General features: G+C 44.6%; 1 protein-coding gene across 1 annotated transcript in view; it reads left to right on the top strand.

Annotated features, from left to right (window-relative positions):
* Nucleotides 1-6,736: 6,736 nt before the first annotated feature.
* kcnh8 (potassium voltage-gated channel, subfamily H (eag-related), member 8) overlaps nt 6,737-23,527 on the top strand; it is a 32,318-nt gene continuing 15,527 nt past the window's right edge. The window contains exons 1-6 of the mRNA XM_068747568.1: nt 6,737-6,812; nt 16,719-16,952; nt 19,250-19,381; nt 21,051-21,178; nt 21,701-21,938; nt 22,039-22,196. Coding sequence (XP_068603669.1) covers nt 6,737-6,812; nt 16,719-16,952; nt 19,250-19,381; nt 21,051-21,178; nt 21,701-21,938; nt 22,039-22,196 — 966 coding nt within the window. The remainder of the gene's footprint in view (nt 6,813-16,718; nt 16,953-19,249; nt 19,382-21,050; nt 21,179-21,700; nt 21,939-22,038; nt 22,197-23,527) is intronic.

The following is a 23,527-nucleotide window of genomic DNA, read 5'->3' as shown; positions in this document are numbered from 1 at the left end:
CTGTGGCCTCGCACTAATGCAGCGACGCAGACAGATAAATCCAAACAGTCAGTATTGGGATGTATATATATACACCGGTATATATATATATATATATAAAGTAACAACAAACATTGCAAACTATAATTTAATCTCAAATTGTGCCAATAGAATGACGTTATTTACATTTCTGTATCTGTATAAATGTAAATTACACACACGCGCGCGCAGACACACGCGCACACACGATCGTCATCATCATCGCCAGTATTAGTGGATGACCTTCACCCAGATGGAGCGACTGGGATGAATCTCTAAATCCAGTAAAAGTCCAGTGAACGCTGCAGCGCACCATAAACCCGCTGCCAGGCGCGACAGTGTTCCCACTTCATCCGGTTTAATGCGCGCTCATCGATCGTGCGCGCTAATCGATCGTCCCACGTCTGATTCAGACCAAGTTTTATTCTGAAACCAACCTGTTCCAGTCGACCTGCCATCATACCTCAGCAGCCCATTCCTGTTGACGTCGGCTGTGCCCAGATGTTCTCCTCGCTTCCATTGATCTCCGGAGCAAAGACGCTGCTTTTTGGCTCTCGGCGCGCGTCCCTTTCGCTCCGACCTATATTTAAAATAGCCTCGGCGCAAGTTCGCAACGGAATCCCGCCCCGGAAGACGCGGGGACCGACACGGTCCTGATCAGTGTCCAGAGAGGAGAATCCACGCAGAGCAGCGCGTCCCCTGTCTCTCCGTCTGCGTCCTGCGGTTCAGCGCTGACTCTGGGACTCCGGGTTGCGCTTCAAAGCCCAACGCGCACGCGACGGCAGCGAGAGAGGAGGAGAGAGGGGGAGGCGCACCCCCCCCCCCCCCATAGACTCATAAATACGCTGCACAGACGCATTAGCATATGGTGTAATAATGAATTCACTAGCGCGCTGCGTAAATGTATTAAATGTGACAATTGCACATAAATCTATTTATTATTTTCTGCTGCATGCGGTGCGGTGCGGTGCACGCACTTATTATTGTAATTCGGGTATTGGAGCTCTCCATGGTAACGGAGTGGAGGAGACTGAAGTGACTGATGTTTACTTTTGAACAATCGGAAAGGATTACTTTTATACTATACTATGCTGTACTACAATATCCTCTACTATACTATATTGTATACTATACTTTACTGTACTATACTGTACTTTACAATACTGCGCCATACTATACTGTACTGTATGCGTACAATACATCAAGTGTGACGTGGTCTATTATGATATGATGCGATACACTTTATTCATCCATACAGAATTCTATTCTATTCTAATCTAATCAAATTTAATCTAGTCTAGTCTATGAGAGGGCTCTATAGGACTAGGTAACGAGTAGTATTGATTACTAGTATACTAACTACATTATGGTAGAATTACACAGAAAGGCAGTTCTTCACATAAAAGTACATACAAAAAGGTCAATAGATTTTCAAAACGTATTATTCACACTTATTTATCTCAAACATTGATAACTGAATCACATTGACTGATAAAAGCAAAGTAGAATAAACAAACGCTCCCCGATCCTTTAATCCCATTGGTAGGTGCGTAATCAATGAACGATCCTTTTGTTCTGTCGGGATGCAATGATGTTGTGGAATTCCATCTAATATGGAAATTCCCTACATCGCCATACCTCGAAGCGTTGAACCAGCCGACGTGTCTGCTTCAGAAAGGCTTGTCTTCGGTCCAGCCTGCAGAATCCCAAAGTTGCATGAACTCATCCAAGTAGCAGACCCCCCACCCCCCCTGCCATGCAGTCCTCTGAAAACAAGACTCACTTCACCTCTGCAGCTTGGATCTCTAAATTCTACCTGCAGTAGCTGTGAAGTTACGGGTTGCAGGTGTGTCTTTGTGTGTGTGTGTGTGTGTGTGTGTGTGTGCGTGTGTGTGTGTGTGTGTGTGTGGCGAGGAAGAATCAGAGCTTCTTCATCCTGGCAGATAAGACTAAGAGACTTGCCCCCTGAAATGTTCCAGTGGTGTGGCTGCAGTTCTGTCTTTTCCGTGCCACATTATATGGACGGTTGTTGTGCAGTGAGAGTGCATGTTTGGTGGAGAGAGAGAGAGAGAGAGCATGCTCTACTACTTTTCACTAATTAAACAAAGTGAATTAGCTATCTCCCCAGCCAGAACGAGTCACGGCTGGTTACACACCACTCATCGTGACTAATTCAGAGAGAGAGATGTCAGTCAGCCAGGTGGAAATGTGTGTGTGTGTGTGTGTGTGTGTCTCAGTCCAGTAGCACCTCTGGGTACGCTGCTGTGCAGGTGAGTGTGTGTTTTAGAGACATTTAGCACTACTTTGTGTGTGTGTTTGTGCCTTTAAGTGTTGGTGCGTTCACATTTCTCTCTGACACCCTCCCGCTCCACTTATTTTATCACTTGGCTTAATACGTCGTCAATGAGGCTGGCAATGCTAAACGATCATTAAGACCATTACACGCTCACAGGGCATGCTACCAGTGCAGCACACAGCCCCCCCCCCCCCCCCCCAATCGCTGCCTCATCTCAAGGGAGACCCTTCCCCTCGCTCAGTCGTGTATCTCTCCAAATTGGGTTAGATTTTCCTTCCTCCTCATTCGCCATGGCTGTGATGTGGATATTATAAACTCATCACGTGGCTAGCGGGGGCCTGCTGCTGTTAGATGGGTGGAAGCATCATGTTTTGGCGCGTTAAAGGGGAAACGGATTAGCAACTCTCAGTGCTGCACAGCTCTGTTTCAACACACTTGTGTTCTGAGGTGTGTTTGCACATGCACTTGTGCATGAGAGTGTTTGTGCAGCTCATTCATTGACTTTCTGTGGTGGAACGTAAGAAAGTAAAGTCGCTTCTCTCACACGGCTTCTATACTGAAACTTGAGGGCAGATGTTGCTCCTCAGATTTCCATTAATTTACCAGGACAAGAATCAAACATCCATTTGGAGAAAGATGCCCTGGGTTAAGGTGGATTTGATATGCAAAATAAAAAATCCCAGAAAGGCTTTATCAAAAAGATTTCAGATTAGATTAGGTTAGAATTAGAGGTTCCCTTTGCATGTCCTGTTTTGATAAATTCTTTGGCTTCTTTTTGAGATAAAGATGTAAAGAGATAAAGATGTAAAGACTGAACAAAGGAGGGTGGAGGTGCTGCGTTAAATGGGCCTCAGATGTCCTGTGGTGTTTCCATATTGCTTGTATAAAGAAGGCTTATGCAGTATGATTGTAGCTATTGTGTGGTTATTTTTTGTGTACTTACATATACAATATTATAGGCTATTAGTTTTGTGAAAGTCTGTGTGTAAAATTAATTTATAATCCTATCTTTAAACAGCCATGCCCACTTTGCAGATAGCACCCTGGGGCATCGTAAAAAAAATACTGAGTTAAATTGTCGGTACGGTGTTGCCTTTATAATGCAGCAAGGGAGCCTTAAAGCGTGGAGGTGCGACTATATGCTACACAGACGCGAAGCTGAATTAGATTAGAGCTCAACCAAGACTTTAGATTGAAACCGAAGATCACAGAGAGACAGAGGAGCGCAAGCTGGAACAACGGAGCAGCTCATCACTCAGCTAAAACCAAATTCATGTGGACTGCAAGTAAAAAAAAATATATATATATTGCAGTTCTTGTAATGTGCAAAAGTGACGTAACAGATGAAAACGTTGCTTCTGAGTTTCATGCATTTTTATTCCATATTTGAATACAAAATGTTTCTGTACAAAAAAAGAAAGCTCTCCGGCGGCTCCTAATGGAGAGAAACGGAATCGAACCCAAAGACCGCTGAGAACGAGTTTCAAAATAAAGTGCAAACCAAAACAAATTTCACAGCAAATGTCTATTTTCTATACAAATTTCTACAAAAGTATTAAATTTAGACCATCTACTGCATTTCATCGAATCATGTCATAATTAATTACATTTAATTAAATAAAGGCTTCAATCAAAATGTGCTCATGTAATGATAGTAGGGTTTACCACCTGAAGGGAATGGTCTGTGCCCAGCCTTCCAGCGCTGGGTAAACACTCTAACTGTAAATGTGTGGGAATCGTTTTAATTTCCGGCTAAGACAGGTAGACGACTGCCTCTCTGGGTCCAAACAGATGCCTTGTAGCTTCCATGGGATTCATTTTGCTCCTCAATCCGGTTTGTAATCTGAGTTTTATACACGTTCTCTGCATTTTTTCGGGGGGCAGAGACGGAATGACGGGTTAAATTAAAGGGGAAGCTGTGACTAAAGGGTGCAGGCTTGATGGAGCGTCTGTTGAGGTAACACTGTAAGCCACCAATAACTCACTTTAACTCAACTGTCACTTCCCCACAAACTTAGCTGTGGCGCACGAGCACGCACACACCAAATGTGTTTGGAGCAGTGATTAGGCTTAAATGATGCATTAAATGCTTAATTACTCAGCCGAAGCGTCGGCTGTCTGTTTTAATTTCATTAGCTGGCACTTTTATGGAAGTATATCACACTTCCTCACCTCAGGGACTTAGGAGTCTGTACACTCTTCATGCATAGTATGTGTTCATGACAGAGTGTATGGGCTTCTTTAATGCCGCTGAGGGTTCCCGTTAATCAGGCCCAGAGCGCCTGATGGCCTCGCTTTGTCGAAACTGCTTCATTTTTGTGGCGGATCTGGTCAGGAGCAAGGTCTTGACTTTTGGAGTTCGGTCCTGTGGAGCTGACGGTAATTGGATTTGGCCTAGATAGTTGGCTCTATGAGTTTTCCCTGCGTGTGTGTGTGTGTGTGTGTGCATGTGTTTGTGTGAATGGCAGGCTTGTTGTTATTTGCTGGAGGTGTCTTGCTCTCGTAACATACGAGGCTTGTAATTGAAATCTTTGGGTGTAGTCCCATTTGTGGATTTTAGGGAAGAGTGCCGCCAAGTGGGATTTTATGATTACTTGGGGCAGAATGTTGAAGTTGTGGTTTTAAAATAATTTGGATCATTATGTTGGAAGTCGCTCATCATTTCAGTTATAGACAAGGACAATCTGAGGTATCGTATGGGGATCTCCCTAACCTCCAGGCTCCTCTGGGGATGTCATGTATTTTCCAGTGCATTCCGCCAGTTTGTTTTTCCATCTGCCTGTTAGTTTACATAAAAACTGCATGACTGATTTTCATAAAGCTTGAACACATGGCAAGATTGGATTCAGCCAGGGGGAAAACATATGATAATTAAAAAGTAAAGTATCATTACTATTATTTTTTATTTTATATGCACTGAGTGAATAATTTTACTGACTGTTTATTACTGTTATTCTGCGTAAATATCTGCAGTGCCTTTTTTATCTTCCCGTCATTGAGAGGAGATGCGCTAAATTTAATTAGACAAATTTGCAATGACAATAGAGGTTTCTATTCTATTCTATTCTATGAAAACTCCATCAAATTTTAAAAAAATCATTGGAAGGTTCCCTCTTGCATTGGATGATGTGTGTACAGAATAACACGACAGCCAGGAAATATTATTCCCAATCAAAACTCCAGAATTATAGATAAATTAGAAACGTATACAATTTAACAGCCTAATTTGTCTTGTGACTAATTTCCAGTAGATTCCAGGGAGGTATAGTTTATGCACCATCCCGCACTGGAGAGGATGGTGTGGATGTTGTTTCAGTTTCAGGAGAATGACACACGGGGGGGCCATGGTGCAGCTGAACCGCCAGTCTGTCAGCGTCTCAACTCACCGCTAGACGGCGCTAAAACGCGTAGCGGTCGCTCTTTGTTTATGTGGCCAGCTGAGAGAGAGCGAGAGCGAGAGAGAGCAGTGTAACATGAGAACAAAGTCATTTATTTTTCAGTTGTATTCACTGTAGATATTAAACTCAAATCTTTTCACATCTTATTTAATGTATGGTGATTTATTGCTTTCAGTATTTACTTATTTGTGACGATATATCCTGTCATTCGTTACTATTTATCTTTTTTTTCTAATAAATTAATTATCTTATGATCAAGGTCATGACATAATTGTTGACGTTATTCTTGTTTCTCCTATATTTTGATTGTTCTATTTTTTTTTTTTTAACTAATCCATTTGATTTGTGATAAGCATGCAAGAGGCAGGCCTATAAAACAAGGTTTTGATATATCGATTGATTGATTGATTGATTGATTGATTCCGTTTATAAGAAGCTACTGAAATACTAGAAAATGTGTGTACAAGGTGTGAATACATGAAACCCTTTATGGGAGGATGAGAGCAGAATAACAGACAAAAAAAAGTGCCGTGAGATGAAAAAGGTAAATAAATGCAGTAATCCGATTATGAGGTACACAGAAAAGTTGTTTTTGCCGCTTGTGATGTCACTGAGAAGCTCGTGCATTCGTTCCCAGTATCGTTGGGGGGGGGGGGGGGGGGTTGATGCCCCCCCCCCCCCCTCCAGCATTGCGCGCTGTGGAGAGACGCGCATTGAATCCAGCGGCACAATAAAGGCGTCGCTGACAGGGACTCTCGCTCTCTCACGGGCGTCCCCGCCGGTTACCTGAACTGCACCTGTAGACTCTCCTTCTCTCCTGTCATCCACGCACGCAACACAGGCTCCATGCAGGCGCGCGAGGGAGCGCGCGTCACGTGCACTCTCCACCGACGAAGGATCGCATTGTGCTGAGTGCGCCGGACAGCTCCCTCGTCCGTAAATAGAAGCGGCTCGTACACCTTTTGGACGCGTCGCGCCTCCAGTTCAGTAACTTTGATGGGGACTTCGATATCAGGAGGGGAAAATGCCTGTGATGAAAGGATTACTAGCGCCACAGAACACGTTTCTGGACACGATAGCAACACGGTTTGATGGCACGCGTAAGTTTGCTTTTAATGACCTCATCATGTCCCTTTGTCTGCATATCTCAGAAAAGTTCTGTCGTCCTCTGGAACGGGGGGGGGGGGGGGGGGGGGGAAGAGAGGATTAGATTTTAAGGCGGATCCAGACCGATACATGGATCCAGGGAATAATTTTTTGCAAGCTTTTTCCCCTCCGGACGTGTAGGGAAATGATTTCTCCAGTTCATGGCTGAAGTTTTTGTTGTCTATTCTGATGTAAAGATCATTGAGTAGATTAAAACCATTTTAAATCGGAGAATAGTCGCTTCCAAATTCTAAACGTGCACATTAAGACCATAACATGGGCTGGGATGGACTTCCACAAGGTCTCTCCCAAATCGTTTAACATCTCGGGGGCCAAGCGCAAAGAGCGCGCCGGCTGAGGCTTGTCGCTGTCCGCGGTGCTGAAAGCTCACCGCAGCCCCACGGACACAGACCGGGAACGAACCGGGAACTTTCCCCGCGTCGTGTCTCTTCTGAGGTTAATCTTTATTATATCTGCGCTTTAAAATCCCTCATCAGTTTGAGACAAGCGTTACCAAAATGAACTGGCCATTGGTATAAAGCATGTCATAGTCAAAAACAGGAAAATCAATAATCCCATTTGAGAAGCTGAGACGTTTTTGTTTTTGTTAGTTACAATCAATGTTCATCCGGTCGCTCGGCTTCTCGGCGATTCAACGACTCCTTGCAGCTGTGACTGTAGCAGAGCGCTTCTGACTGGAGGTAGACTCATTTCATTACATGCTGATTTGTTTGCAAACCCATTTGTGTCACTCTTGACATTTCAATATGTGTCAGAACGAGCCTTGAACGCACCATCTGTGCCACATGTCCACCCTCACTCAGCTTTAATACTTACCTCTTCATTCCAGATGAATGAAATTCCAACCCCAAACTCACCACACCTGATAAGAATCACACCCGGCGGGCCAATCTGTATATATATATATATATTCAGCTTCCAGGGCAAGAGCCGATGGCTGAAGCAAGTAGCTTTGTCTTTGAGGAGCAAGGCAGAGGCAATGAACAAAGGATTCGAGCTTCAAGATGAGGTTGACTGGAGGCAGCGGCGCTTGAAGGGACAAACCGGGTCTGATTCAATGCTATGTCAGACCCTCGATGTCAGCTGGGGGGGAGGGGGGGGGGGGGGGGCAGGTCAGCCCTCCAACAATGCTTAATGACGCCTGGCATGTCTTTAGGATGTTCGGATTTGGTTCTCAAGGGAAAGTTAAAGGACACTAAATACTCACCAGATTCCGGGGGAAAGCGGAGGATGTGTTTGGCTGTAGCAGCAAGTCATCGCACGTTCACGCAAAAATAGGAGTCGGTGATTGGCTGTTGTTTTTCTCAAGCTATTGGCGCACAAATACATCCAGCTGAGTCACCAGTGGGATGTGTGCCATCCTATTTGTTTGCACTGTACTTCAAATAACAGAATATGCTCCATTGCGACAGCTGCAATATGACACCTTCTGTCGTCTGTACAGCAGAGCGCCATCCGTGCAGGTGACCAGTCTTATACGGCACGGCCATCAGCGCAGACGCTTCCTTCCTCGCCTGCCGTGCAGCGATAAGATATTCACTTTTAGTGCCGCAATTAAACTGCAAGAAAGTTTTGAAATAAAGGCTGAAAAAATTGATCTTGCTGTTATAATTCGGTACACTGGAATAAAGAAATTTAATTTAGAGTTAGCAACTTACCTTCCCGGGAGCACGGTGGCGCAGTGGGCGACACTGTTGCATCACAGCAAGGAGGTCACGGGTTCGAATACAGCTTCTCCCCGTGTCTGTGTGGGTTCTCTCCGGGTTCTCCGGCTTTCTCCCACAGCCAAAAAAAAACAAACATGCAAATTAGGTGAACTGGTTACCCTAAATCGCCCTATAGGTGTGTGTGTGTAAATATTTGTCTGTCAGTGTGTAGCCCTGTGAGGACCTGGTTAGGATGCGTCCATGTTTCCACATAGCAGACAGTATTTTAATAAATCGATGTGGTCTCTTTACCAGATTTTTGTTTTTGTTTTCTCATCAAATGATGGCCGTCATTGGCTGGGATAGAGACCGTGGTGACCTGCCCTGCTAAATTTAGCAGAAGCTTTGATGGTGCAGTTGCAGCAGAGGGATGTGAACCCCACACCTAACTCCCAGATCCCTAGTTTTTTTTTTTAGCTCTCAATGCAGAGCATCAGTTTCTCCACAAAGCAGGTAATTACTGTCATGATCTCTGATGCCAGGACTTAGAATAGCTGCGTGTGTTAGGTCGGTATGAAAAGTATTTTGTGAATGAATGAGAGAGAGAGAAAAAGAGAGAGAGAGAGAGAGATGACGTGTGCATATTAAAAACAGATCAGGAAACAATAGAGGAAATAGGAGAGCAAGGAGAAAAGGTGTGCAGCATCATTGTGTGTGTGTGTGTGTGTGTGTGTGTGTGTTAGAGCACATGGGAGGACTGACTTTCTTAGTTTAAATTAAGATATTAGAAAGTGGCTGTGGAATCCCAGGCCACACATTCCGCCTCCTGCCAAGTGACTGTTTGAAAAGCGCATCAGAGTGAATCCTCCTCGCCGCTTCCCCGATGGCTCAAGTCTCACCGACAGCCATGATAAAAATGCAGGTAGACCACAGGAGCTAATGACTGAGCATGAAAGAGTGCAGGCCACACGCTAATGAACGTGTGTTTCATTAAGCAGACGACAACAACCTGGATTAGTTCTCACGATTAGACGGGATTTCATACACGCTGTACATATCAGCTATTATTTCATTTCCCCTAAACAGACGCGACGGTTGAATCTGCTCTGATGTTGTCCTCGGTGAGAGAGTGCCTGTGAAGGAAGTAACGAGTGCAGTTATACGAGGCTGTGAACAAGTCATCGATCATCATTGACTGTAGCGCTGCAGGGTCCGGAGGGGCTCTCACTTACTGCCAGCAGATTGGCACTGCTGTTCCACCGTTTCCTCTGAAGCCCACTTAATATCGAGGCTGCTTTATTTTCGGCTGGATTTAAACAGAAGGGCTGGAGCCGTGTTGTGTCCTGGTGGGTTGTGTGACGAAGGCGTCTTTTTCATTACACCTTACAGCTTGGCGACACGCCGTCGACTCACAGAGAGAGTCGGTGTATCTACTCGAGAACTTTACACCGGCTTCTTTTAGTTTTTTCTGATGCTTTTACTTTTATTTAATAACTTAAATTACTGGTTACTTTGTAGATTCACACTATGAATGCAAAACACATTTTGCAACACACAAATTTGTGCTTTTTTTTAAAATGAATAGCAACCCAGCGGTATCTATTAGCTCTAACGACGCTCTGACCTTCAGTTAAGAACTCACTTCCAGCATCAGCAGGACCGACTCGGCAGGCAAACAGCCTCTCCGCTGTGAGGTCACCAGGCTGTGCACTTGAAGGAGGAGAATATCTTGGTAGTTCCATTAAACTTTTAAAAGAAGCCTCTTTTAAAAGATACCGGGAGTCCCGAGAGAATTCGATTTTGCGAGGAACAGGGTTACGATAGGACAGAAGATTTGAGGAGAAGTGACGTATAGACATTGGAGACGGTTTCACACAAAAGCTCTACATGCACATTAATCAGTCCTCCTGACTCCAAGAACAACATAGCGTGGCAAATGTAATCAGTTACTATGCCTGATGCCTGCAGGTTGCTCTAATCCTCTGCTCTGAGATTAGGGAGCGCCTGCGCCTCGTGTGATAACCCCAATTTTGAAAACCTTTTAAGTTCATATTGGTCTATGAGCTAGCAGCTAACTGCTCCTTGCTGCATTCGAACAAACAAGCGTTGCAACAACATTACAGGTTATAAAACTGACGTACCTTCGTTGCATCCTGCCACCTTTCCCCTCGGTTTATGCTGATATTAATTCTGCACTATGGCTGTGGGAGTCTGCGCGTCATGTGCGCGCACGCTGCCTTTGACGTGCACATGTGACCTAAAACACAAAACACTTATTGATGTATAAATGACCTATATTTTGTTGATCGGACCCGAGAAGGCGGCGTTAATCTCAGACCTGTTTGTTACGGCGTGTGTGTGTGTGTTTCCACACATCTCTTCACAATTTCCGCCACACTCCATCTCCATGTTTCATCCTTCCATTTTACGCAGCTCCATCTCACTTACGTTCAACTTTTCACATTATCCTTTCACCCCCTGTCTCGTTCCCACCCTCATCTGTCTGCCATGGTATATTTCCCAGCTTCCCCCTCTTCTTCCCCTTACCTCCCCCCCCCCCCCCCCCCCTCATCTTTCACTCCATCCATCCATCTATTTCTCAAGCTACTCTGCCTTTCCTTTGGTTTTTCTGCGTCTTTCTCCCCCCATTCTTTTGCTTTTTCCTTTCTGTCTCCCTCTCTATGTCTCCATTTCTTTCTCGCTGTCTATGCTAACCCATCTTATGAATTGTCGTGCCACAAATAGCTCCAGGGTTACTTCAGGCGGCTTCACGGGGATGTTTAGGAGCAGGTGTCTGCATCCTGATCATTTGGGAATAGATTTAAAGTTGCAGAACTGAGACAAGGAAGTGTTTGCCAAGGTGCTGCAGACACACCCATGCTCACAGTGGCAATGTTTGCTAACTGAGTTTAGCTTGTTATTTGTAAATTACAAACGACTACAGCTGAGGCTCATAGAAATTGCATCTGTTTTGCACGTATTTGACCTTGAAGCAAAGCACTGGGAATAGTGACTGTTTGAGTCGACACTGGAGGTAAAGTCTGCAGATTGCTTCTCGTAAAAAAAAAGAGAAGTCGCTCGAGTTCATGCTAATCCTCCCAACGGGTGTCAGCGTTTTTTAAATCGCCGGCAGAAATGCCAACCGGTTTGTTGGAGTGGAGGCTCGGTTTGACATTTGGCCCTGGAAGATGGCAAACACTTCAAACGCATCAGCTGTTCACGAGCAAATTGGGAACAGATGATGATCTGAGTTGCCCTTTCTCCTTCCTGGTCATCTCATTTCATCACGCTTCCAGCATTGGCTGACGACAGCATTCCTGGACCAAATCATCGGACGAACCTAACGTGCTTTTCTGAAAATCACCTGATTAAAGTTATTGGAATGTCGAAATAATATTTATTGCATCAGAATACAAGATTTATTTTGTCTCTCTCTGACCTCTCTTTACTCATCTGCCATCCCTTTCTCTTTCTTTGTCTCTGCTCCCCCTATTCTCTCCATCCCCGTGGAGTTTCTCCAGCATCTGTCATACACCAGTGTGGGCATAGCAGAAAATGATCTATGGGGCTTCTACACTGGAGCAATTAGCCAAAAAGAAATTTGGGAAGAGGATAGTTGCAGTAGAGGAACAGGACGGATATATGGCTTAAAAACAACTGGAAGAAAGGATGAGGCAGAGGGGTAGAAAACAGCCAGGTGAAATCTGAAAAGCACTCTGGAGGAGAGATCATTCAGAGCTTTCTTTTAGCTGACGTTCCCGGTGTGGAAGAAAGCGTAACGGTGGACAGATGATGCCTTTGTAGAGGTGAAGGGGAGGAGGCTGAGCATGTGTAGGAAATCAATGAATTGGGCAAAAGAGGGATTGCCTGGTATAATTCCGACAGAGAAGAGGAAGAGTAATTAGGTGGACACATCCAAAACGGTAGGAGGGACATAAGAACGGCAGGAGGGGAAGGTTAATAGGGGAGGAGAGGGTAAGGAGTGACTGAGTCAGTGGGAGTGACTGGGAGAAAAGGGAGTAAAGGAAAGATGGGAGTAAAAACAGTGCTTTTAAAGACAGAGGCTGAAATGCTGGGGCGGGACCAGCTGATATTATCAAATGAGGAGTAAATCACGTCTTTTGTCTTCTACCTAGTCTAAAAGATTGTTGTAATAATGTTAAATAGAAGAAAGTATTTCTACCATTTGTCAGCTTCAGGGCTGCTAATGCTTCCTTTTTTTTTTTAAAACGCCACACTTGCTATAGTGAGAGCAAACGGAATGTGATTGTCTGTTACATTTCCGACGGTAGCAGACCTTTCAATCCGCGCAGGCGAGTGAATGAAGTGAGGATAATTGCTTATTGCAGCAGATGATATGCGATAATACGACTTGCCAGACAGCCTTTGGTGCTTAGGCTCTTCAAGGAGAATGTGATCAAAGCAAATCCGCTCCGAACAGCAACGAAATCTTTACCCCCCCCCCCCCTGCACGGTCCGCAGATACCTGTGGTGGTGGCGGCGGCTGATGCGTCTGCTGAGACGGAGACAGAAGAAGAAATGGAACCACAACCTCCATGTGCCGGTAGCCTTCCTGACTGATATAGCAGCTCCTCTCTAAAATCACGTTGCCTCTGTTCAAACTGCGCTCAAACAAATGCAGCCCGTCTGTCACTCCCACCCAGCCATCGTAAGCCGCAGTCAAACACAGCGCTGTGTGTATTCCACTGTAAACGCTCATTTTCGGTCAGCACCATCCTCCTGTGCTCATGGGAGCTGCCACCAGACAGGCTGCAGGCCTTTCCTCCTGCTCCCTGAGAAAGCAGCGGTCCTGTCAGTCTCCTCTTGTTTACCCCCGAGCCTGAGGAGCTCCAGCTCCGACAGCTGGTCCCAAAACGCTGCGACCCGGTCCGGCCATGTGGGCCCTGCAGTCAGTGCATAGCAGCTGACACGACTATCACAGTCAGTGTGTTTTACTCATCCATGTTGTGGTGAATTAATGATTTTTTTAACCTACATTTCATTTATGCTCATGTTAGATTTGATCTCAACACATCTGGCAGTTTTGTAAATCCAGGTCACAACTTGTTCATAATCTGTATTTATAATAACTATTAAGAGAACACAACCACGATGATATGAACCTGCAAAAAAAAAAAAAAAGCAATGTCTGTGCTGCCAAAGCCTGTTTCTTTCAGCCGCAGACCTCCGCCAAGCAGCTCATTCCCCTCCTAATTGGATTCACATGGTGATCTGGATCATCACCAAAAGCTTCCAACTTGTTCTTGGTATCTTTATACCCCAACCATGAAAAAAAAGTTATTTGGAGACGATGTGTATTTTTAACTGATTTTTGAATCCATAAATTGAGTTTTCAATGTTAAAATTTCAGATTCTTTCCTGACCTCATTCTAGATCTGATCCAGAAGACATTTTGCATGATAGTCCATGTCGGACCCCTTTATGACTGTGATTTTTGGTGAATTAATTGAATGCATATTTTACAAGATATGATTATTGTTATTATTATTATATACATTTTTAAAAGTAAATGGGAAAATCCAGATTTTTTTCTTTTTTCGGGTATCCGAAAACGCTCTCAAAATTGAATGGGTTCTAAGATAGACCAAGAACCATCTTCAGATTTCTTTTCATCAAGAACCATCTGGGAGATTTCCATAATCCTGCTAACAGACAGACAGACATACTGTTGACAATAAGGAGAACACAAAATAACGGCTCCCGTTTAAGTGGTGTTTGATTAGCAGCAAAATCACTGTGTTTGTGGAGACATCATTGATATTCCTTATCAATCTGAAATGATTTATGCATTCGGGAACAAAGGGACTTGAGGATGAGGGCCTCGAGCCGAAAGTGCTGACAGACAGTTTGACATTGGGTTCGTTTTTTTTTCAGTTGGCGAAAACTTAAAGTTCACAACTCTGAACTTCTGAACTCAGCAAACAAATGAGAATGATTCCCGAAGCTTTGGCGAGCAACGGCTAGAAATGACATGCCTTATTCCAAACCGCGCTGAAAGTAATCACAATGAATGGGATTATAAAAGAGAACACGCTGCTCGTACCTCTGAAGGGATGTGAACAAGGGTTCTGTTTCTCCAGCTCGCCTTCCTCCGACTGAACCTGATTTATAACATGAAACAATTAAACATCGAGGTGGGTGGGGGGGAGTATCAATGCAGAAAATAGATTTTTGTGATGAAAAATGTAATTGAAACAAATCGTTTTGATGGCTGTTTTTCCGAGAAGCGATCAAAACAAGTTATTTATTCTCAAAAGCCTATTTGGGAATATGTTTCCTGCACGTTTAGATGCATCAGCGGGTTCGTGTTATTCTTAAATATTGGGGACACTTGGAGTATAGATTTAACTGCTTATCAAATGACAGCAAAAATAATAATAATACACACACAGCTACATCCAGAGAGACGCTCTGCCAAACCGGTGTGGTAAACACGGACTGTCTATCAGCGCGGTTCAGCATCATCATCTACACTGGCACTGTGGACGTTAGTCTGGGTGGGGGGGTGTTCGACTGTTTGTGTGCCATGATAGATGTTTCAGGTATAAACAGCTGGTCCTCTTTAATACATTTATATAGAGCTCGACATAAATGGGATCATTAATTGTGACAGACTTCAGCATTATGCAACTCTGTGAAATCACTGCCATCGCTCCTCTCTGATGCCCCCCCCCCACCCCCCGGAACACGTAACCTCTCCTCGCTGCAACACAAAATGTATTATGAATTCAGGGTCAGCTCCTTGACACCAGAGAATGAGTTTCAAGAGTAAGACTTTCAAGGCTCTCGGGCTTGCTAATAAATCAGAGACGTATTGAGGTAAACGACCTTCGTCGTGTTGCAGCCCACACAGGCCTTCATCTGCATGAACTGAGGATCCTGCCTTTGCGTCCATGGATTAAAAGTCATGGTGGCTGATGCGTCTGCTTCAGAGAAACAGCCACAGAGCTGCTTCTAGTTTTTTTTTTTTTTTTTTGCTAACTGGAGTTTCGAAAGTGGGGAGTGAGAGCTGAGAGGTTAAAGCAGCAGCCGAGTGCCGGTAATATAATGTGCTTAGATGAGGAGTTGGCTAATTTCCAGTTGGTAATTGCCTCTGACTTTCATGTTGCTGAGTTAAATCAGTGAAGCCGCTCTTATCGATACTTAAAATAGCAGAGTGTCGTGATGTGAGACGTTTCCCTCCCACTGGTCAGCCACAGAACAAAGAGTTCGGCTTTGCTCTTCAGCCTTACAAAGCAACACGGTGATAACTGTATATGGTTTATTGCATTGTGGAAGCCAGACTCCCCGGCCCAGCTTGAAGCCTGGCTCAGGGAATGCATTGATATATTACATATTGAGAGGCTGAGGTATATACGAGGTGTCGGATAACCTTCAAGACGTGTGGAGACCGATACTAGAATATATAAAACTGTAGCTGACCCCTTTATGGTTGCATTTGTAAAATGGCCAATAAAGGCTTATGTTGGCATGTAAATACTATTATGATTTGTTATATTTTATTTCATTGATTTCTCTTTTTTTCTTTTGTTTAGCAATCGAAAAAAGAATTGTCGGGATTTTATTTTTTATTTGTGGCGGTGAGAAAAATAGCAAACGCTTGAATTACAAATTTTCAGGCAAACTCAAATGCATCTCAAAACTGAGGTGGCACTCAGAGAGCGATCTCCTCCATCAACGCTGTCGTGACTAAATACGTGTGTAAAAAAAACAAAAAACAAACCCGAATTCATCCAAAAAATGTATGAATTAGACAAACACCTGCATCTAAATTACAATATTTATCGACACATTTGAAGCAGATTCATATTCCCTGAACTCAGATCAAGGGATCAATAGCAGGACAATAAAGGCCCCTTTAGCTCAGCTGGAGCTGGTGAGGTGATTGAGTGCAGGTGATGAACAGAGGAGGAGGCGGGAGTTAAACAGGGAGTGGACCAATCAGCTGCACCCTGGGCAGGCAAAAGCACAGGCGACGACAGGGGGCGGGGAGGAAGATGGGAACAGGCTGTTTATCTTTAAAATCCTACAGGAGAAATCACCAAGTTTTGCTAACGAACATAGAGATGCGGTTTATTCATGCTGGGGGAAGCCGGCTGAGCTTAATGTCATCACATCCACTCTTTGCCGTTCTCTCTCCTCGCCTCTTCTTCCCTCTCGCCCCCCCCACAGACAGCAACTTCATCCTGGCCAACGCTCAGGTGTCGAAAGGCTTTCCCATCGTTTACTGCTCTGATGGTTTCTGCGAGCTCACAGGCTTCTCCCGGGCCGAGGTCATGCAGAAGAGCTGCGCCTGCAAGTTCCTCTATGGGCCGGAGACCAGCGAAGGCATCATCCTCAGCATCGACGACGCGCTGGAGGAGCGCAAGGAGTTCAAAGATGAGATCATGTTCTATAAAAAGACTGGTGAGCGGCAGAAACCCAAAGTCTCAGTTGTTTGTTCAGTTATTTCATTCCCTCCATTTATCAGTGACCGTCGCCGCTCTTTCGTGTTTGTGCACCGACTCTCTGCCTTTCTCTACCATTTACTCATTAGCTTTTTTTTTTTTTTTTTTAAATGAATGGCAGCTCACTGTGGCTATTTCTGTACAAGCTGCTTTTAAGTTGGCAGAGATGGACCCATTAATGGACGCTCCTTTTCATTAAAGGGTGATTAAACGGAGCAATCGGTCACAAAGTTCCTGCAGTTATTATCTAACGCTGAGACGCATGACATTTTTCATAGCGGTCAGCTCATGAACCTTTAGCCCCGCCTCCATCGATTGGGCTTGATGGCGAGCAGTGAAGGTTTGGTGCCTCCCTCGCTGACTCTCCTTGAAAACACGTTGAAAAGACTCATTATTACATCCATTTAATAGCTGCTCTGATCCTTTTGACCTTTCAGTCTCAGCTTTTGGGCCAATGTGCACAAGAAATAATGGAAAAGTATTTAAATAAGTAAATGCCGGTGTTCCATGACAACCGGACTAATCCCCCCAACTGCTGTCCAGACTGACCTGCAAGTTCATTCCAGTTCATCTCTTTTCCGTGGCGTTGCATTTTACTAATTCTAATTAGTTTGGCTGTAACTCCTGATGGAGATAACACCTAGCTAGGTAGTAATCGTAATTAAACACGTCTTTGATCTCCCATGTCTGACTACTTCTTGAAGAAGCTGTGCAGGATGGTTTGGGCTCTGACGGGTCAATTGCTTCTTCAACAGAACTCGACAGGTGTTCGAATGATCTGGCCTGTGCAGGAACACGGCAGCTTCTGTGTGCATGAAAATGGAAAGCTGCTACCAAATTGGCCTTGTGGTGATATTGGTTTGTTAATAGCCTGCGATACAGCGTACGCTTTCATGGTATCCTGGTATTTGTGTGTCTGATGTTGGGCCACCGTCATCATCTGAAGAGCAGTCAGTGCAGTTTGCCGAGCAGCAGCCTTAATAATACCATCACAGATTTTAATCCATGTCTTTCCCCCTCCCATGACAACAACAGTCTCTGCTCTGGCATCGCTTTCATTCCATTCCCACAGTCTCTATTTGGCCGCTTTGTCTGTCTCCCATGTTTATCTGTCTTTTTTATCACCACAGACGTTCAGGTTGTCTCCTCTCTCTCTCTCTTTCTCTCTGTCGCTGTCATGTCTTGCAAGTAAACACATCTGATTGACTCAGTTTGTCCTCCGTCTGTCAGCCTGAGAAAAGAACAGGCTGTGTGTTCGCAATCAGGAATGCAGCTTCTCTTGCTGTACTTCTGATGATGCCGCCTTGACACACACACACACACACACACACACACACACACTGTGATTAAATCATCACCACACAAGGGTGATTTAGTGGGTGGGAGTGATGGGAGGGAACTCTGGGGGAAATCCCTCCTAATCGTCCATTGAAATGGAGACTGTGACAAAATCTCTTAGCAACAAAACTCAGAATTATGGTGCAACATATTTAATAAATATCCCAGTGACACTGTCATGCCTGATGCACAGAGTGAAGCAGATTGAAACCTGACGCGACGCTCGACATCCCTTTAGCCCTTGTTGTGAGAGAGATTCTTGCTCCGGATGATGAGGGCATGACGTCAAATTAAAAATGTGCGTCCTGCGTGTGGACGCATTTAGGACTTGGTTTGTCACAGTCATGCTGTCTTGTCTTGGCTATGCTTAATTCTACGGTGTGTCCCCATTCACGAGCCTTTACCATAACAACGCCCAGCGTTTTAATCCGAACTCTGATCGGATTAAAGACATCTTGTCCATGTAAACGCAGCCAGTGTTGATGACGGAGACGAGACGAAAGCAAAGCAACGAGCTGAAAGACATTAAAGCGCTTCATATATCCGACAGAGAGCCGTTCGATCAAATGATAATATGCGGGTTTAAAGTGTAGACAATGAAGCATATATGCTATTTTATTAATTAGGAAATAGTCTGTCAATATTTATTTGATCAATAAAGCTCATTGAAGGGACACACATGCTGACCCGCCGTTCCTCTGACAAGCATTCTATTTAACAAGAGACGAGACCTCAGAGACGATTCCTCTGTCACTGTGCGAGGGAAACAATGACTAGGATGGCTTCTCCAGAGGGACTACCAGCTGTAAACACACACGCACACACACACACACACACACACACATGCTGCAGCATTACAGTGTAGACAAAGACACGATATAAACTGGCAGTGGCAATAAGAGTGTTTCTCCTTTTCAGCGTTGCTGTTCTGGTGCCTGCTGGACATTGTGCCAATTAAGAATGAGAAGGGAGACGTGGTGCTCTTTCTGGCTTCATTCAAGGACATCACCGACACTAAAGTCAAAGCCATCCACGAAGACAAAAAGGAAGGTCAGTGTGTGGACGGCGGACGGATGAGCATAGTTGTAAGAAAAGTAAACAAACGATTCGGTTATACAAAAGGGTCTACATCCTAATGAAACTTAAATTATCTGAGCTGAAACTACATGTTAAACCTACAGTACTTGAATCCTAACCATCTTCGTAGATACAAAACTGGGGATTTTAATCATATAATTTGGGCATCACCTTCACTCAAAGCAAGAATAAAGCCTACAGACGGAGAACATCAATATGTTTCTCTCTGTGTGTGTGAAATTTAAGACAATAATCTTTCTTATCTCAGGCCTACATCTCTGGATCAGCCTAATTGCTTTCATTTCTGTAAATAAGGGAAAGCAGAGAGGGGGGGGGGGGGCAGCACATGAAATGAGGATAAAGGAGCTGCTGATGCAGCTGAAAAAGGTCTGACCTGCTATTTAAGATGATGTTGTACCTCTGAAGTCCCACAAGACAGTCGCATGTCGAAGCTGTTCTCAGTTTGGAGGGAGTCAAAAATGTGCGTGTCCTTCTGCGTCTGAGTCGAGTGAACAGAACCTGGTCGGCATGGCAGCGAAGTTGAGCAGCACGCAGGTTAAGCATGAAAGAGGTGCATGAAGGAGCGGAGACGGACAGGCCATGACATCAACGGGGCGTTTCCACCTGCCAAGGAGGAACAGACGCCTCTGAAGTGGCCTGGTTTACTCCCAGACTAATGCCGGACAGAGAAACCGTCTCCCCGTCATCAGATGTCTCTCCCCTCACGCCCCCCCCCCCCCCCCCCCCCCGGTACTATAGGTACTCCCACCAGAATGGTTATGAAAGAGAGAGAGGAAAGACATTCATTAGATCTAAAAATAAGCAGGTCTCTGTCTCTGTGCTCGAATCGCGTCGTGTCCCCCCCCCCAAGGCTGCACCGCTTTATGGATGGCCCTGTCTACTCGCCTCATCGGGAGGGGGGGGGGGGGGGGGGCGCACACTTTTCAAAGCACACTTAGAAGTAGTTATCATTGCTATTCTGAAGCTTTGTTATTGCCGTGATCCCTTCTCAATCCAATCTGGCGTTATTCCCTTCCTGCAGGTTCACAGCGGCGAGAACGGAGCCGAGAAAACCCAGCAGTAATAAAATGCCTTCCCCCATTAGCCAGCTCCTTGCTCAGAACACATCACTCTGGCGCTTATCTGCTTTGTCTACACCTCGGCTTCTATATGAACTGAGAAAAGCACAGGCAGAAGCGCGCCAGCAAACCCACTTCTACAGCAATCAGCCGTAGACAATCTGCCATATGTTTCCTGAGCTGCTTTCCCACCCAAACGGCGACGGATCGGATTTGAAGAAGGCTTTTTCTGGGCGATATTATTTACAAAAATTCGAGCCCAATCAGCCCAGCAAATTTGTGTCAGATAATAGGAATCAAAACTGGTGAAAAATGTTGTTTACAAAAGAGAAATAAAATGGAATTCACTTTTCTTTTTTCTTTTTTTTTGCCTTCGCTTAGAAATTAAACAATTTGCCCAGAGATGATAGTCTTCCTCATGCATGTTCACCTTTTCCCATTCGGGACAGACTTTTATTCCACGTGCACGATGACTGACTTTAATTCAACTTGGGGAGGGTAAAGTGTTGCAGAAGATGGGATGAGCTGTTAAGTGTTTTGCTGGTTGTTGTTGTTCTTCACAGAGCGCCGGCGGGGCAGGGTGAAAACGGGCTCGCCGTTCAGTTCGGCTCGTCTGCGGAGTAGCACGGTGCTCTATCACATCTCTGGTCACCTCCACAGCCGAGAGAAGAGCAAGATTAAACTCAACAAGGTAACGGCGGAGAGTTCAAAAACAGAAAGGATGGAGGATCCTCAAAAGTGGCTGCGGGGGGAAGGACGGCTAAATGGGAAACCTGCCGAAAGCCTGTGAAGGAATATTTTGTCTGTAGGTGGAGCTATAGCAAGGATGAAATGGAATCCTTTAAAGCCCCGGTCTGTCTAGATCAGACCTGGGCATTGTACGGCCCCAGGGCCGCATGTGGTCCTTTGGTTGACTCTAACGGGCCCCGTGTAAGGTTACTTGGAAATGACAAAATAAAACACATTTTCTAATTTTAGCATACCTATAAATTAAACCAAATCAAACTGCTTTTCAGTGAGAAAATAAAGAATAGAGTGCACAAGTGGGATTTTCATTTCACAATCAACCTGTAAATGTTTTACGTAAAGGAAACTGGCCTCGTCTTTCATTTTAAAGACTGCGCAGACGCACTCCCCGCTGGATTTCATGCAATAGATGGATAATACTATGTTGCTGCTACTGCGTCCGCTACTCATTTATTCTCCTATCTAGAACGTGTTCGGGGATCCGCCCGCCCTGCCAGAGTACAAGGTTGCAGATGCAAAGAAGTCCAAATTCATCTTGCTTCACTACAGCACGTTCAAGGCCGGCTGGGATTGGCTGATTCTCCTGGCGACGTTCTATGTCGCTGTAACTGTGCCCTACAACGTGTGCTTCATCGGCGATGACGACGACCTGACCCGCAGCACGACTGTCAGCGACATCGCCGTGGAGATACTGTTCATTATCGGTTAGTTGCAGACACAGAAGTTGTGATTATTGAGTTTAGGAGCTGATAAAAACTAACTAACTTGTCAACTTTTCTATTTTTTCTTTTCTTCTTCTTCTAGATATTGTTTTTAATTTTCGCACAAGCTATGTTAGCAAGTCGGGTCAGGTGATCTTTGACGCCCGACAGATCTGCATTCATTATCTTACCACGTGGTTCGTCATTGATCTGGTGGCCGCTTTGCCCTTTGACCTGCTCTATGCCTTCAAAGTCAGCGTGGTGAGTAGCCAGCGCCCCCCCCCGGGGATCAATATAAAACACAATCAATGAGCTGCCGTACATTCACACTTTGTTTTGTGTCACACTTGTTATTGGCATTTGAGAAATCTTTGTTTTTTAACTTTTAATGATCAATTTAAACAAATATCAGATTGATAAAACATGTCAATACGGTTCTCTGAAAGATGAAATACCGCAATAAAAAAAGACATGTAGATGGAAGAAAGAGGTAATGACCAAGGAAATATCGGTAAAGGGTAATGGGATGTGGGCTTGTAGCATAAAACTGCCTTGACTGATGGTTTCCCTGCAGCAGCAGCAGCGATCCACTCCGTAATCCTGTCAACACGGAGTTGAATTGTAAAGTACAAGACCCTTCACACGTGTGACATTTCACACAATGGAATGTTTCCGTCGCTGCTCCAGCACCTCTTTGATTCTACATATTGATTCTCAAACTTTACAATCATAGGGAAAATCCGACCTGTATCGTTAAGATCTTTTGAACAGCCGAACGGAGGAAGACACAGACGGCGAGCGCTTAGGTAGACGGTCTTGTCTTGTCCAGGTCTGAATGATGTCACACAATGGAGCCGCTAAAGGAACCGCTTTGATTGGTTGTGAATGGTGCCTTTTGGCTTCGAATGTAGAGAGACGTTCTGACTGTGCTGCTGTTCACTCAGTCACTGAATCAAAGGGTTCGATGTACGGTTTCACTCGCGGACATTTTGACCCCGGCCTTGTAAAGGTGGAGAAGTAAAGCACACCAATGAAGTGGGGCTCAGAGAAAGAAAAAAGTACGGTGGCTGGGATGTACAAACCACATTTACAAAATCCCGAATCAAAATGTATTTTAGAAAAGAATCTTACGGAAAGGGAACGTCCCAAATTATCATTATTTGATTTTATTTGCTCTCATCTCCTCTTTTCTATCGCAAAGTCTTTGCTCTCTCTGAAGGGAATTTAAATTTACCACTGCAGTTTTAATCACAGCAATGCTGAAAATGAGAGAACCATAAATAAGGATTTGTGAACAAGCACACGTTATTATGTTACGCCTCTTATTTACTTTAAAACGTGGTTTTTGCTGAGCACATTTTGGCGAGTTTACAATCAAATTGGTCAGTGGCAAAATAATGATGCAAACTCCAGTCTCCTCCTGAAGGTATCTTTACCCCTGGAGGGCAAAACAGCAATTTGTTATTAAGCCTCATGACTGCCACAGTCATTATTGAAGCTCTTAAGAATGTGCCTCTTGGGCCTCTGGGCATAGTTGCTATTGGAAAACAGCTTTACTGGCAGCGTAGCTACATAAATAGCATTTATAAAAA

This window comes from Brachionichthys hirsutus, chromosome 13 (genome assembly GCF_040956055.1).
Source record: "Brachionichthys hirsutus isolate HB-005 chromosome 13, CSIRO-AGI_Bhir_v1, whole genome shotgun sequence".
Taxonomy (NCBI): Eukaryota; Metazoa; Chordata; class Actinopteri; order Lophiiformes; family Brachionichthyidae; genus Brachionichthys; species Brachionichthys hirsutus.
Note: the sequence above shows the minus strand (reverse complement) of the source record. Positions and strands in the feature narration are given on the sequence as shown.